This window comes from Anas platyrhynchos, chromosome 3, assembly GCF_047663525.1.
Source record: "Anas platyrhynchos isolate ZD024472 breed Pekin duck chromosome 3, IASCAAS_PekinDuck_T2T, whole genome shotgun sequence".
In the NCBI taxonomy this organism is placed as follows: domain Eukaryota; kingdom Metazoa; phylum Chordata; class Aves; order Anseriformes; family Anatidae; genus Anas; species Anas platyrhynchos.
The window spans coordinates 113,272,529-113,289,595 of record NC_092589.1 but is presented as its reverse complement, the minus strand read 5'-3'; the positions used below and the strand labels follow the sequence as shown (position 1 = coordinate 113,289,595).

Sequence of the window (17,067 nt, the reverse complement as noted above, 5' to 3'; positions counted from 1 at the left end):
CTGAACTTGTCCATTAATGAAATAGACAAAGTAGTTTGGGTGAAAATTGAAAAAAAATTAATGTAAATCAGTGAGTTTGAGTTTAGCTGGCATGTTCAAGATCTGCTCCTTAAAGGAGGATGCAGGATTGCATCTGCTATGTATATTTTATTATCCTTTTTTGGCTTGAAAGGTGATGGACAGAAGAGAGTCACATAAAGCAGTGAAACGTAGTTGCTCAAACAAGCTGTTTTCAGACATGTCCAAACAAACGGATAATGGGCAGATAAGATGATGTTTTCTGTAACTGAGTATAAGGTGTCTCAGTTTACGTTCTCTTTGCTGTCTTCAATCTCCCAAACACAGTAAAACTGATACACTGGTGCCATCTTGCTTATTCAAAGGAGAATGCAGTCTTTTTGCTTTGTCCAAAGTAGTACGGTAGTTGAAAATTCAGTTTTGTTTTCAGAGTACACCTTTTACCATGGGTATTTCAATATGTGTGTTAGTTTAGCATGTTATCGCTTTGTAATCAAAATAAACTGTTTTCAGTGTTAATGGAGTAACTATGAATTAACAGTGAATTCAATTTTTTTGCACACCAGGCATACTTGATGAGACCCTCTATAATCTTCTTTGATGAAATAGATGGCTTGGCTCCAGTTCGTTCTAGTAGACAAGATCAGATTCACAGGTACTATTCTTCATGTGCTACCAGGGAAAATACATTATCTTGGTAAACTCTAAAGTATGATTTTATTCAATTTCCAAGAAGGATTTTTACTTTTGCCTAACAGTAGTTACACTAGAAAGGACAGATTGAGTTTTTATGTTCTGGAAAGTCACCTTTTCAGATTTTCAGACAGACTGCAATTTGCTGGGAATCAGCTTCTAGTGGAAGTGACCTTTCAGCTGTATTATCAACTAAAGATTTCCATAGCTTTCCCTTTGCTTGCTGGTTTTATACTGTAAACAGATTCTGTTACCATGCCAATGGAATAACCTGTTGAAAACACTTTTATTCTAAAATTTTAAACTGTAATGTTTTGTGAATGAACTGAATACCTCCATCCTTTTGATACTGGATGATACGGAAATTTATCCTGAGTTACTGCCATTATCATGTTTTTTTTTGGAAACATTTTTGTAGAAGTTTGCTTTTTGATGTACTTGTCTTTCTGATTGCCTTCAATCTCAATTTTGCCGTGCTTTTTATCACAATGAAAAAACAGTGCATTTTATGGGTGGTGGCATTTTGTATATAGATTTCCTTCAAATCAAATAAGGAGAACAGGAAGGAGACTTTGGGGACAGCAGACTAGGTTATGGGAAACATGTGGCTTTATCTTGATGCACCTTTCTTTTGCTTGGTGCTACAGTAACTCTAAATGACATGGTGCATATGCTGTTAATGGAAGAGATTTTTTCAGAGACACAGCAAATAGTTTGCTGAGTTCTCATTCCCCAAAAGATATAAAGGAGGAAGTTTGAATTTGTAGTTCTTACTGGAGTTGTAATACTAAATCTAATACAGATTAAATCAAAAGACTCTGTTGATTTGAGACTTGAAACAGTTATGTGGTTTATTTCAATTTAACATGTTTTTGAAGCTATAAATGTTGCTATTTGAAACAGGAAACTATTACAGTGTTCCCTATATATATTTTTTTTTTGAAAACTCTCTTTTAGCTCCATTGTGTCTACTCTTCTTGCCCTCATGGATGGACTGGATAATAGAGGTGAAATAGTTGTAATTGGTGCTACAAATAGACTGGATTCTATAGATCCTGCACTCAGGAGACCTGGTCGTTTTGACAGGGAATTTCTTTTCAACTTGCCTGATCAAAAGGTAAAACTTAACAAAGTAGATTTATTAATGAGCTTTTTTTGTACATTACACATTTAAATGTCAATAACCAAACTTATGAAATACTAATTTCCATCAGTTCTTACAAGTACGTTAAATTTTATGAAGACACTATCAATGTGTTTTTACTAAAAATGTATGTAAAGTTGTATTGAGCTTGAAATCTTCAGAATATAGTTAAAAATAATAACAGAGGCAAATTGTTTGCAGTAAACTGAACTGCTTAGCTAAAAACTTCTTTTTGTATCGATCTGTATTAGGACCCCTGAATATTTGGGTTTAGGAAGTGTTAGAGTAGCAGAAAATATCTTCATGTATACTGCAAAGCACATAAAAATTACACATGTAGAATCAAAAATTGTTTGTGCCAGGAATATTTCAGTTCCCTATTCTAGATTTTTAAAAACTCAGCCAAAGTATTGCCTGAATTTATACTCAAAAGACCCATACTGTACATGTAGATAATGTATTTGGATTCTGTACAATTTTAAAATGAAATACTTTCCAACTTCATGTGTATGCACTATGCTACTCAGCAAAATATTAATTGGTGAGGCATTTGACAGTAGAAGCTGTTAATCACAGATAGAGCAATTACAGATTCAATTATAAAATTAAGATAATTCCTACTAGAACATGAGTTCTGATCAGTTCATATATAATATTGATGTTGATTAAACAGCAATTAAAATGCGTAACTGTTATACTGAAAAAAATTAATGCTTATATATAAAATTAAAAGACTGGAAAACCTTTGTTCCCAAGAGACCTTTGAGTGCAAAGTTTAATCTCATCTGCCTCAAGGACATACCAAAAATAGGAAAAATAACTTGCTATTTTCTTGAATAAATACTATATTAAAAATATGTCATGGGTTTGGCTTGCTAACTTTTTTATTTTTATTTTTAAATCAGGCACGAAAGCACATTTTACAAATTCATACCAGGGATTGGAACCCCAAATTGTCAGACCCCTTCTTAGGAGAACTTGCTGAAAAATGTGTTGGTGAGTGTTATGATGAAAGTACTTTCACTGTACATGTTTTCTCTTCTGCGTTAAACTTGGAAAGTATATTAAATGCATCAGGATATTTATTATTTTGACCTTTTTAAACTTTTGTACTTTCAACATTCTTTTTTTTTTTTTTTGTAATAAAACGTGCTTCTGTCTTAATAAAATACAACAAGAGTAGCTAGTAGTTGTTTGAAAGTAAAATAAAATCGCTTTTCCTTTCTGTAACTTCCACTTGTCCTTATATAGGATGCATACCCACAAAGAGAAGCAAATAGAAATGGGAATTGGAATCTTCAGGTAGACCACCTGTTAAATTAGTATACTACAGATAGGGTAGGGAGAAGTGTTTTTTTTTCTGTCTACATATAGAGGAAAAAAAATCCATGCTTTTTTCATAGTTTTCATTTTTCCTGACTGGCATGTTCTCCTCTGACAGAAATCCAACAAACTACCCCGCCTTTGTTAAGGTGTTTTTTTTCCAGATTGCTAGCATTGAACAAACCCAAAGTGTAGATATAGGTGGGATGGGGCGGGGTGAAACGCCACACCATGAGTACATTAAATATACCTTTGGAGCGCCCAAAGACCTGCTGTACTGAATGGAGGATGGTTGTTCAAGACAAACCTGCTGTTTAAAAGCTAATCAGAAACAAACCCAAATATTTTTATAGTGAATTTAACAGAGGAAGTGACCCTAAAACACGCACTACAAATCTCTTCTCAACAATTTGTCATGCAAAGATACATCCTCTGTCAGTCATCTGCTTGGAGAAGCACTGAAGTTCTCAGAAAAACGACAGTCTCAAATATCTGTGCATTGGAATCCATCATCAGAGAAATAAGAACTTTAAATTGAACATCAGTCCATTCAGTCAGCTACAGTACATCCGAATTATCCTCTTCATCCACAGGGACATCTATCATCGAAGCAGCATCCCTCCGCTTTTGATGCACAAAGACCTCAACATCTTCTGGTGAGGAGAAAACATAACTATCCAGCAAACTCCAGATTTAAGCCTTGCCGGGTATAAGACAGCATGTGCCAAACTCATTTCATGTAAATTCTGCTTGATTTGTGCAAAGACGTGATGCTGCGTAGTTGGGAGAGAGGGGAATAGTTGGGATAAAACCCCCTTTTTCCTTTGAAAATTCACCATATTTTTGCATTGAGAACAATTATGTTTTTTTTTTTTTTAAATTTCAGACCACAGAGAAGGCCATTTGTAGGTTCGATAGGAAGAAGTTCTTTGTGCTCAGTAAGGCCTGTTCTGTGGAAAAATCAGCTAACTGAAAGAAATACCATTTTCTGTTTCCTTTGGCTTTCCTATTGTCCGGCCACTGTGCACTTGATTTTCTCCATTCTGTGTCTTGGAATTTAAATGTTTCCATACATCAAGATTAAAATCTTTTGACAATTACAGAGACCTTTTAGAACAGTTGAAGAATGGTTTATCTTCTTCATCTTGAGATTGCATCATCGTTTCTCTAAGTGAAATCTGCAGCAACTGATAATTTAAACAGGCATTCCAGATTCTTTGTGGCCGTGCAAGTTGAACTCATCGGCCCACTTGTCACTTTGATAGAGTACATACTGATCCGTTTCCTCTTGTGTACAGTTCTTTTTTCTATTTAAAACCCCTCCCTGTACCCCCACAGAAAAGCTGCCTAGACTCAACAGGCTTTTTGCACAGCATGGTTTGTACCTCTCTCCAGTTCAGCAAACTTGGCAACACTTACCTACGAGTGTGTGGATCCTGATGAAGAAAACTGCTGAAATACTACCAAAGTAAATGACTTTGGGGAAGCAGCTGTCTGCAACTCAGAAATTTAAGACTGGGGGTGTGACTATAAGGAAATTACAAGCAAAAAGCCTCAGGACTTGCAAAATACAAATTATTTCCTGAAGGCTGATTTTTATCCAAGGTGTTACGGATTGTAGACCTGTTAGGAGATTTCTGTGTATGTGTATGCAAGCATTAAAGATTGCACTTGACTGAATGGCCACATAAATGCACTGAGTGTGAGACAAAATGAAGCAGCTTTGGGGAGAACATGGACTTGCTTGGAAGACCACACACTGATGTCTTACTGCTGCCTTCCATAAGCACAAGTACTTACTGCTGGTTTTGCCATGTAGGTGTGCACTGGAGGTGGGCCACAGCAATCCCAAACTTTATAATCTTTGCTTATCTCTTGTGCTTACTTCGTTGTCCACGTTCAGAATGACAGCACTCTGTGGTTAGATAGACTTAACAACAGTCTTGTAGGAAGCAAAATACACTAGCAAAAGAAAAGGTTTGAATTCCTTCATTTTGCAGATGAATCTTTTTGCAACGTAAAAAGAGGGTTATTTAAATAACGTTAGATACAGTTGTAAAGAAGCAAGCCATCAAGATGCTTGCTAAGCACATCTGATTCTGTGCTTATTTTTGAAGCAGCGTTTTGTGACAAAATGGTTTATTGTTGCATCTTTGTTTCCTATCCGAGTGTAATGTTGGAAGGGGAAGTTCCAGCATTACTGTTCACATTGCTTTTCATTTCTCTTACACTGAATTTTGGTAATGAACTTTCCCTGCAATCCATTGGAGGAGCTGTAGGGAGTTCTTCTGCAGAAATTGGAAGTGGTCAAGATTGATAAACCAGATGTTAGACCTAGCTTAGCAGGTTATTGTACTTTAGGGTGGATATTGGGCAGAAGAAAGTTTAGAGAGGGTGTAATTTATGCACAACAAAAGCAGAAGAGCATGGCTTTAAAATTTCAGTGATCAAAATTCTTTGGAAACCTACGTGGGAATCTACTTTTTTGCTGTGCTGTTCTTTCAAAGTTGCATGTCAAAACTACTCAGCTCAGTATTGTGGTTAGAGGTGGAACAAAATGGGCTTCTTGATAAGAACACTTAATTTAGTTCTAAATTGAGGTGTGCCGGTGTGTTTTGCCAACCAAACTGAACATCATCCTTTGTGGGATTCTTTAAAAATGGAATTAAATGCACTGAGCCTTGGTTATAAGTTAAAGTTTCAATTTAGACAAAGGTAAATTCAAGTTATTTACTCTTGGCGCGACATATTTTATTTATTGTTCCCTTTGTCTATACTTTACTTTTTTCTTGTCTTAATCAGTTCATTTATTTCTTAGAAACAAAAAACTCTTCAGTGTTTCACAAGATACAGAATTTTTGCAGTTTTCCTGTTGCTGAAATGGATGTACAGTGTGCACAAGAGAGTCCCTCAGAAAGAGACGCCAATTATTACTCTTCAAATGTAATTGCTCCTGAGAAATGAAAAATAGAAACGGAGACTAATTGTGTATCTGATCACCTGAGAATTTAATTTTAAAAATAGGCTACAGGCTATTATTTCCTAATTTTGCCAATCCTTGGAGATGCAACAAGCGGTGATTAAAAAGACTGTTAGAAAGTGGTAATACAGCATTTATTAATAGAAAAATTGGAAAGGACGTAGCTCCTGAGCCACTGAATCTTTTGTGCCAAAGATGCTAAACTAGTTTTTAAGGCGACAGGCCCCTGGAGTTCCATATGTATCTCTTGCACATCTTTGGTTTAAGCTTTGGTTTAGTGCCCCTTAAACTTCTGCTTAATTCAGTATGCTCGTTACATGAAAAGTGGACCAATTCAAATGAGAAACACACAACTGATGTTGAAAGAAAGTAAAATGTAGAGGAAAAATTTTTTTTGGTTTCGTGATGGGGGGTTAGTAAAAAAAAAAAAAAAAAAAAAACACCTTGGTAGTGAGAATAATTAGTTGCCTGATGATTTAAATGGATGTGTTTGAACATGTTTCAAATGTAACATGTATATTTAATTTTTGGGTGACGTGGGAGTGTGAATTACTAGCTGCTTCTTAAGTAACAATTGCAATGTGCGCTGACCACATCTGCACAATTAAAATTACTAACCTTTCTGTGAAAATGGAAAGCTTAGTTTAAAAGTTGTGTAATAAGTCTGATGTTCATGGTGTTCTTTGTGTGATTGTTTCCTGAATTACGTTCAAGCATGTATGAGAAACTCAGGTGGAATTTTAAGTCTCATCCACTTTGAGTTATCTTTATAGCTGAAAAGTTGGCATCTTTTATTATTATCCCCCCAAATAAATATAACTGAAAGATGGGAAAGGAAGAATGTCTGTCTCCCTTAATTGCATTGGTTCTTATTTTTCAATGCACTGTACAGAACCTACTTTGTTTTTCATTGCTATATTAATTTTTGTAAAAACATGTGCCAGTAGCCCTGAAGAACACCAGCAGATAAATCAAGAAGCAAGGCAGGCTCCAGTTTTGGACCTGGTACTTCCAAAAGACCGATACAAAAGTGGCATAGAAAAAGTTTGGATGGTGTAACACCTTGTGGGGAGAGGGGGGAAGCTCTGGTTAAAAAAAAATAAATAAATCAAGAAAAATTTATGTAAGGAATTGATGAATTAGTACATCTTGCACTTTTTTTTAGCAATACCATGAACTTATGTGATGGTATGTCTATACAACACACTACCTTTTCCTATAGTGACTGTAATTCTCTAAAAGACTGCTCCCAGTGGAATAATAATTTACCTCTTTTGAAAGATGGACCTTTGTGCTACAAAATATGGTGCCATATTAATACCTCTTGCTAAGAGGTACGGGGAAAACTTGAAATCTAATTTGTAGCTCTAGGGAAAAACCCCAAACCATTAGCACTGCAAAAGATACAGGTGTTTAGTCTCTCAGTATTTGATAATCTGTTTTTCAATAATGATGGCTAAGCAGTTGTTGGTAGCCACCTGTAGATATTTAGAAGCTAGACTGAATGAAAGTTCTAATGCTTTTTAGTATTTTTTTTTTTTTACTCTTGGTTATATTAATAAAATGACAAAACTGTAAGAAATCTAAAACATTTTCCATGATAGTAATGGTTCAGCTTTTTCCAAGGGTTCATAGTGTGCTTTTTTAACCTAATTCTCTTATTTAGTCTATTCATTAACCATTTTTCTTTATACTGCTTATTTTCTCCTTCTGTAATAGTTTGATGAACATCCAGTATAACAAACTTTGCTTTTTTTCTACAAAAAAAAAAAAAAAAAAGTGCTAACCTGTTACAAATGGCTAACATACTTTAGACAGCATGAAGAAAAAGGAAGAGCGATGACACACCTAAAACAATGGGCTGAAAATAAACGCTATCTAGTGAAAACATAGGTCATTTTAACCTTCATACAGGATTCATTTCTGGCCATATTTCAATGTAACTGTACATAATTTCTTGGTATACAGCACTGTCACTGGATTACAACCTGACATGTTTTGGCAGATGCTTTGTGGACCCTAATAACAAAGTATTACTGATTGTTTTCAGCTTCAGGTGTGCTTGAAATGTATGCAGCACAACAGTGCTATTTCATGGAAGATATCTCTATATATATATTATTTTTTTGTGCACTAGGGTACTGTGGAGCTGACATAAAAGCACTTTGCACTGAGGCTGCCTTGATTGCCCTGAGACGACGCTACCCCCAGATTTATGTGAGCAGTCAGAAGCTACAGCTCGATGTTTCTTCAGTAGTTCTCAGTGCACAAGATTTTTATCATGCAATGCAGAATATTGTGCCTGCTTCCCAACGTGCCGTGACATCTTCAGGACATGCGTTATCTCCTGTGATCAGACCACTGTTGGAACGTACCTTCGCTAACCTCCTTGTGGTTTTACACAAAGTGTTTCCTCATGCTGAATTCAGCCAGGGTGAAAGAAGTGAAGGTATGTGGCTTTATGGTTTGTATTTGTTTTGTTTTGCAAATCATGTTTCAGTTTAGGAAAAAAAATCAGCTGAATTTTTTGTTTTTCTAACCTGATGTGTGTTTGGCTTAGTGTTTTGTTCAAATGTAAGTACAGTTGGCTTGGATGTTTCATAACTATTTTTGCTGATTTCCAGTTGCTGTAGCATTTAATAAACTGTCTTGTACAGCCCAATATCCCATAGGCTCGAGTGCCATCTAGAAAAAAGGAAGACCCCTGAGTGACTTAAAATTTAAATATGAGAAATAATGGAGTGTAATCAGGTGGTGGAACAAAAGAAAATAACGAGAGACTTGCTCAGCATGTTAGGCCCTGCAATCAGTGTTCCTGTGCTGAGTGTCAATTACCTGTCCACAATTCCTTGCTTGTTACTGGGGCAGAAGCAGGCTGCAAAAGAATGGTACGGGGAGCTCACAGCTCAGCAGGTGAGCGTGTGCTTAGCCGAGATACCTGAGCCTGTGTCACGGTCATCAGCTGGATAACGAGAAAGTCCTGAGGCTTTCCTCCCCTCAGAGGGGCCTGATGCACTTCTGATCCTCTGAGCTGATTCTGCTGCGTTAGCAAGTTGAGAGCTATTTGCTGTTCTGTCAAGTTAGCTTTTTTGCCAAATTAGTGAGTAAAATCCAACGCACTGAGGGGTCCGACGCGTGCCAGAACCCTGCTGCGAGGGGAGCATCGCGAGTGCATCGAGGAAGCAGAGAGTAAGAAGGAATGCTGCTGGCTGTTTCGGTTGGCAGAGAGTCAATGGGCTCTGTGTTTTGTGCTCCCAGGGCCATACTTCAATAGTTACCCTGGTCACTTCTCAGTATTTAAATGTTGAAGAAGTTACCTTGGTTTTTCATAACTATTTATCATGATGTATTTGTTTATTGCTCTTATTTGGGAACACCGTCACCCCACTGACTTAATAAACAGTCTTGAGGTTGTGTGTAATTAACTTGAAAATAGCCTGATCATAAAGCAAATCTGCAACAACTATAACTTTTTTTTTCCTATTCCAGAGCATGCTTTCAGTCTGCAGCCCTGGGAGCTTAGGCCGATCCTTGTGCTGGCTGCTGCACCTCCACCAGCCCAGCTGTGCATTTTTGCTCTGTCCCTTATACTTCATGGACATGTCAGGCCCTTCACTAAATCATTTTGCTGGCCAACTAGTCCAAAAACAGTGTTTTTGTTGGGTTACTTTTCTGCTGACTGGGGGATAGCTGAAGATGTGGACCTGGCATGAGATGGGGCCTGGGAGTGTGTGGTGGTGGGTCAGGAGAAGTGAGCTAGCTTGCAGCGGTGGTTAGACTGCTTTAGGCTCTCTTGAATCCCAAATCTCCCACTCTACTTACAGCCTGTTGGTAAAGCCTCATTTGGAGACTGTCTTATTGTTAAGGAATCAAATTAAAACTCCCTCTCTTTGTTGTAAAGTTTTGTTTCAGAATATTTGATGCATGAACATAGGACGTTGCCTATGGTCTGCATTTGGTTTAGCAAAAATTCTGCCTGTTGAGGTCTGCAGTGAGCCAAGAGTTAGGAGGCTTACGTCCAGTTGATTTGAAGGGCTTTTATCTTTGCCCTGAGTTAGATGTCCAGCAGCTTCTGACCTGATACTTCCTGATATTGTCTTAATTTTGGATGCTTCTGGGGATTTGCAAGCCTTCATTACACTTCCTGAGGAATGGCTGTCAGAAGTGTGACTGCATCACCAAAAGATTTGTCATGTCCTCCTCCCGTACCAGCAGAATATTATTTCTGCTTGGCCTAGTCTGAATCCAATTTCCTACATCATCACACAGCTAAATGTGGGAAATTTTGTCTCTAAACAATTTCTCCTGGGACAGTAAGCCTGTGTGCATAGCTGTTAAATCGCATCCCTGTCCAACGCTGTCAACACTGCCTTGAACTTGATTCCTTTGGTCTGTGGTGGTCATTTGGTCAGGGTAGCAGTACCTGGTTTTGTGTAGATCAGGTAAAGCATGTGGGTGATACATCTATGAATAACTCTCAGGTCTCTCTGTTTCATGGTTTTGTTTCACAGCAGTCCGTTTTTCAAAGTGGCTGAGGCCACCTTGAGCCACTGTTAGGATGTCTGGTGGTCACCCCACAGCAGCAGGACTCAGAGCAGCTCTCAGAAGCTCTGCCTGGCCATTGCAGAGCGTTTTGTTCCACTCGAGGTCTCCTATCTGCATTGTTCCTACTGGCCATTTTCACCCCGTCCGTGCAGACTGGTTTCTTAAGGGAATGAGAATGGCTTATTTAGGGTATCAACCAAATTTCCTTTCCAAGGGGCTTATAAAGATCTCACAACGGTTTATTCTCCATTATCTAATTGCAGCAGTCTGCTCTTCATCCCATGGCAGCTTGGGTAGCTAATTTAGGGGAACCTAATGTTCAAATGTGTGGCTCTTCTGCCAACTGGTTGTTTTCATTTAATGCCAAACCTGTGTTTTTTTAGCAGTTCTTTGTCCCTCTGGGCTGTCTCTAGAATGTGATCAGGTTTTTTTGCTTTTCGTTTCTGAAGGGCTATATAGAAATTATTTCAGTTCATTATGTTAATATATTAGAAAAGGAGTTCGCATAGATCGAAGTATTGGATATGAACATGGAATTAGTTGCATGGATTGTGTTAAATAGTAGGTCGATCCGTTTGGCAAATTATGAGAGGATAGAAAACAATCCCTTGGAAACACACACTGTACAGGTGATGATGCTGAGAATAATTTTGGAAGAAGACTACCTGTAAAAATTTGGGCACTTGCAACAAAAAAAATGCAAAATTCTATACAATCTGAGGAATTCCAGATTTTATAATGTCAGCCTTGAAGAATGATTAGCAGTGACATTAAACTAAAGGAAGCATTGCGTAACAAGTTAAACGTTTTTTTGTATTTGTGAAATTGTTCTGCCTGATGGTTTAAAAATAAATTGTAATTATGATTAGACTTCTACAGCATTTAATTTGTTCTGTTTTGTGAAGTATCTATTATTTTGTGTTTTGATATTTAGATAGTTGTAACTTTTGTCTTCTCTTGAAAATAAGTGTTATAATTTCCTTGAAGTAAATTGTAATGCCTTTCCTTGTTTGTTACAAGTATAAGTAATAAGTCTCTAATTAATATATTTCTTGGAACAGATGTACCAAGTCTAATATTAGATGATAGTGAAGATGAGAATACTTCATCGATTTTTGAGACGAGCTGTCACTCAGGATCACCAAAGAAACAGTCATCAGCTGCTATACATAAACCCTACCTTCATTTTACAATGTGAGTGTTTCTCTAATGCCTCTAACCAGAAAGATAAAACGATGGCATTCTTAGATCAGCAGAGGTAATAAAGATGTGTTGGCAATGGTTTTGTGGGATGGAAACACGTAAGTGTACAAATAAGAGTTCTTAGATGGGAATGGTTTTAGGAAGGGCCACATCCTAGACATGGCAATCAGAAATAACCTGCAACAGACAGATGTGGCCTAGAAATAAGGAACTTAACATTAATTCTCTATTTGTGACAATATTGATTTGAAAGACTAAGAGTTAGGAAGGAGAGGTATTGAGGAATGTTTTGGAGGAGAAGATTTAGAGGTTTACTTCATAGGAAAAGTTAAAATGACAGTATAAATTGTTTGTCAGACCAGTTGTCTTGGTCTGAAGTACTGCTGAGCTTCAGTGTATGCAGCTGTTTGGATAGGTTATATAAATATGCTTTGGGGGTTTTTAACATGTTCTTCCTTGTTTGTCATGGAAATTTGGAAAGTGTGAAATTTTGTAGAATCTTTCCTGTTTAAATTGGATTAGCTACAGTAATTACCAATGAGAAAGTGGTATTTCTTTTGCTTTTAGTTAGAATAGTTTTAAACTACGTTCTGTGGGGAGTCTGCTTAATAAAGAAAGTGAAGTTAGGAGAACTGCTCAGTAGTAGATAGCTTTACTGCTTAGTAGAGCCATCTTGTGGAAAAATGCTAAATTTTTTGTGTGCTAAAGAATGATGCCAGAACAGCACTTCTGGAAATTTGAGCTTAAATATAAGGTTTTAATTACAAACTATTTAAGTTCTCCCAGAGGTGCATGGTCAAAAGTTTTAAAACTTTAAGATTTTGCTGTGAGAGAGGGAGGGGGAACGTGAAAACAGAAAAACAATATATATTTGTGTGGATGTGTCTCAGTAAAATAATCTGGAAGACTCTGCTTATTTTTGTAAAGTAAGTAATCCAGACAATATAATTCAGTATTTATAATTGTCATCTATGTCTGTAACCTCCACTATGAGAACTGAAAAGCCAAAGAGGTCAGCTCTGTTCACAGCTGTTAGTAAACATTTAGCTCAAAATGAAATCATTCGGTCTTGTTTGACTGCGCAAGCTGATTGATACTCAGATAAAAAATGCCTTAATGAGAGAAAATGCAAATTAACTGTATTATTTCATAATCAATTTACTATAAACAGAAAAGACTCTTCATGGAAAAACTGAACACTTCTCTTTGTCTTTCACTCATCCTAAAATAGGGCAAAAAAACCCAACCAAACAAAAATTCTTACCTGAACTCCTTAGGATTTATTATTGACACCAAAAGTTACAATAAGTTTACCTTTGCAGTTTTTCCTTTAAAATCTTTCTTCTGTTTGAAAATCTAAATGTAAGAATAGAATATAAACAGTGACTGTATTATTTCAGGGCCTATTTCAGGTCCTAGCTCTTAAGTAGAGTATTGAAATGTTACGTTCTTTTTGAGATGTTGCATGGCATTGGTAAAGGATGAATTTGTGAACCTGGGAATTCTGAGGCTGCTGTTGAGATGCTTTGGTAATTCAGACTGATTTTGACATCACTAAATAGATAACTTCACTGAAAGTCCATTCACGTGAAAGTCTTTTTATATGATCAAGGAATTGCCTTTAAATAAACTGCTTATAATTAACTTTTGTGTGAATTTAATATGTGCATACTTCTGCAGGTGAGTTTGAACAAAATTGTTGTGAAGATGAAGTTGGAGTTACTGAGACCTGGCGTAGTGCTGAGATGTGCTCGAATTAGTTGAATCTTCTTAGGCTGTTGTAGGAAACTACTGTTCGTTGCTTCTCCTTTGAATTCTTTAAAAAAAAAAAAAAGGCAAAACAAACAAATAAAACCACCAACAAAACAACAACCATCCCCAAACCTATTCAAATGACACTACAATTGAGTTACATATATAATCTCCATTGATAACATGGTCATGTTAATTGTAACTATTGTCTGTTACAGGTCAGCTTATCACCAGCCAACCTCTTACAGACCAAGATTACTGCTATCTGGAGAGAGGGGTTCGGGTCAAACTTCGCACCTTGCTCCAGCACTATTGCACACTCTGGAAAAATTCTCTGTACACAGGCTAGATCTGCCAGCACTTTATTCAGTCAGTGCCAAAACGCCTGAAGAATCATGTGCACAGGTGACATTTCAAATTCTCTTGTAATGAATAAATTATGTAATTCTGGAACAGATTGTTTGCATCTAAATAAAGGCGGCTAACTGGAATGTTAGATAAAAGCCAGGTTTTCATAGGCTCCTTCAATTTTAATATTTAAAATAAAAGGGTCCCTAGAGGGTGATTCAGATCTCTCTGTTGACTAGTGAGTGTAATTACTTTTCTAACTTGACCCCTTAGTCACATACCTAATGTCAAGTAAGCTGAATCTGGGTATTTGGTTCCCAATGTTCAGTTTTATTAGCTTGTATATAAACTGGTGTGCAGTGGTTTTATGCTCAATTACTTAGTTTTAAATGCTTTAGGATTTAAAACTGTGTGGTTGATTTTTTTCATGGATTGCAAACGAGTTTAATTTTCATCTTGACTGTTCAGTCTTAACGAATTTGTAAAGCACACATGGTAAGTAGTTTTTTTTGTAGTCCCTAGCACATCGACATAAAATAATTGAATGGTACAGCTAACAGTCACAAGCATTTGTTCAGAAAGCCTTTACCATCAGATAATTTTACTGGAACATTCGTATACAAAATACCAGAAACATGAATCACTTCCTAGTCTGCAAAAATGTTACTTCTCACAAGGGATAACAATTTCTTAGTTTAAATATCACTGTTTCTTTTAATTAGATCTTTCGTGAAGCTCGAAGAACAGTACCAAGTATTGTTTACATGCCTCATATTGGTGATTGGTGGGAAGCTGTCAGTGAAACTGTGAGAGCTACTTTTCTAACTTTGCTGCAAGATATACCATCTTTTTCCCCTATATTTCTACTGTCTACCTCTGAGTCCATGTATAGTGAATTGCCTGAAGAGGTAAGTTTATTGTGGAAGGAAGCATTAGTATATATATGCCATGGCATGTCATGGTCATGTAAAGAATACTGTTTTGCACTGTTTTTCTCACTTAATTTAAAATACGTCTACCTGAGAATGTAATGCTGATACAAAGCTTGTGATTTTCTTTAATGGGAGGTGTACTTCCATGGTACTGATCTTCATAATCTCTATTCTACTTTCTTGAGAAGACAAGGTAGTTCTTGAACTACACTTTAGAAGTGACAGTGTTCCTATAAGGGAACCACAGTGGCTTTCTTGAAGGCAGTGATGGAATTTCTATAATGTATCTGGCTACAAATGCACATTTAGACAAAGCTAAGGAAAAACTTGCTTGGGAAAATACTCTAATGTAACTACATGGTCATGAAGTTTAAAGGTTTAACTTAGTTAACATTTCTGAAGTTCAGAATGTTTATATATATACGCTTTTTCTATTTTTTTTCTCAATATTTTCTTTAATTATTCACCTACTCTTTCTCTTTACCGCAAAGTTCACCATTGTCAGGATGATGGGCTGCAACGACTTTAGTTATTACAGTAAATTCTGTGAGAACTACGTGCATTTGTTTTCCCTAGGCTGTGTGCACAACTTTGGATAGGGCTTACTATATCTTCTACCTTATTTACTATTTTCTTTTCTGTAGTTACTTTGAAAAGTTTGTGACTTGTGTTTTAGTATGATCACTAATCGTGTGGTTTGCAGTGAAGGCTCAATTTTCATGTAGCATTATTTTCTTTCTAGGTGAAATGTATTTTCAGAATCCAGTATGAAGAGGTTTTTTATATTCAAAGACCAACTGAAGAAGACAGATTACAGTTTTTCAAAGGGTTAATTCTTGATGAGGCAGCAATGCCCCCACCAAGAAGGAAACAGGCTGGTAAACTAAATTACAGTCAAACCAATAATAATGTGATCTCAGTGTTTTGTTTTGTGATACCTAACTGTTTCAAAAGTTGTGGGTAAATGACACTGTAAATAATATGTGCCAGTGTTTCAATGCCCAGAATAAATTTCTTGCATGTTACTTTGAGGGTGGCTTGGAGGATTATCCATTTTAGAAAATGGGGAACTGGGGGGGTTAAGGGTGTGTCGATGAGAGAGATTAAATGTTTTTTAAGATAATGCCACTCCAAATTTCATTGTACACTGTTAATACTTTCATTGTCTGACTTGTCTTTTTCCCTAGCTCTTCATGCTATGGAAGTTCTTCCGCTTGCACTGCCCTGTCCTGCCCGTGAGCTGTCAGAAGCAGAAAAACAGCGAATGGAGGACCAGGAAGAGAACACGTTGAGAGAGCTGCGATTGTTTCTCAGGGATGTTACCAAGAGGCTGGCCACAGACAAACGCTTTAACATCTTCAGCAAACCGGTGGATATTGAAGAGGTCTTGTTTCAGTAATGTGCAAACAATGAAGTTGAAACTATTAGAAAAAGAATACCAATTCTAAAAGGGAAATGGTTAAGTTGATAGGCAAAACAAATGTTTTATCCATGATCTTTTCTATCTAGAATGCCAGTTTTAGCTGTGAGATAGTCACAGCCTCATGAACTGTGACGCAAGCGGTTCAAGCATCTTCTTTGGCTGTACCAGTGACCTATTGAAAAAATGTGTCCATTCCTGTCAATTTCCTAACTGAAGTCAGCATTTAAAAATGCTACTCCTGTCCCTACTAGACTTGAAGTATTTGAAAGCATAAGCTCTTACAACATAATAATCCTATGTGCTTGATAATATTGGGAAAGTGATCTGTGTTCCATAACATATTGAGCGTTAATAATATTGTTGAATAATTACAGCCGTAATGCTTGTGGATGCCATTAATTGCAGATGGTAGCACATTATAAGGCATTATCTGGTCGAATGTGGAGTGTGCGTGCCTAAATGATAAGAGAGTTCGATCTGCAAATCTATTTTGAGATGATAGTATATGAAATGAATATGGTTTAGCCTGACTTTCAAATGAAATGCTTGCCCACTGCAAGCTTTGCAAGCTTGTTAGTTAGAGGTATTTTTTTGTTCTTTTTGGTTGTTTGTTTCTTCCAAGATATTCCTTTTGGAAGCCATTAAGAGACAAATATGGGACACTTAAAGTACAGCATTGTAAAAAGCAGATTTGCAGTGTAAATTC

At 36.7% G+C, this 17,067-nt stretch overlaps 1 protein-coding gene across 4 annotated transcripts in view; it reads left to right on the top strand.

Moving 5' to 3' along the window:
• The window catches only part of ATAD2B (ATPase family AAA domain containing 2B), an 81,470-nt gene that overhangs the window by 29,339 nt on the left and 35,064 nt on the right, over positions 1-17,067 (top strand). For 3 of the 4 annotated variants that reach the window (XM_027455575.3, XM_027455573.3, XM_072036496.1), the window contains exons 13-21: positions 585-673; positions 1,669-1,828; positions 2,761-2,851; positions 8,296-8,607; positions 11,765-11,897; positions 13,877-14,063; positions 14,729-14,914; positions 15,681-15,816; positions 16,126-16,322. In XM_027455575.3, coding sequence (XP_027311376.2) covers positions 585-673; positions 1,669-1,828; positions 2,761-2,851; positions 8,296-8,607; positions 11,765-11,897; positions 13,877-14,063; positions 14,729-14,914; positions 15,681-15,816; positions 16,126-16,322 — 1,491 coding nt within the window. The remainder of the gene's footprint in view (positions 1-584; positions 674-1,668; positions 1,829-2,760; positions 2,852-8,295; positions 8,608-11,764; positions 11,898-13,876; positions 14,064-14,728; positions 14,915-15,680; positions 15,817-16,125; positions 16,323-17,067) is intronic. The other variant, XM_027455574.3, reaches the window with a different exon arrangement.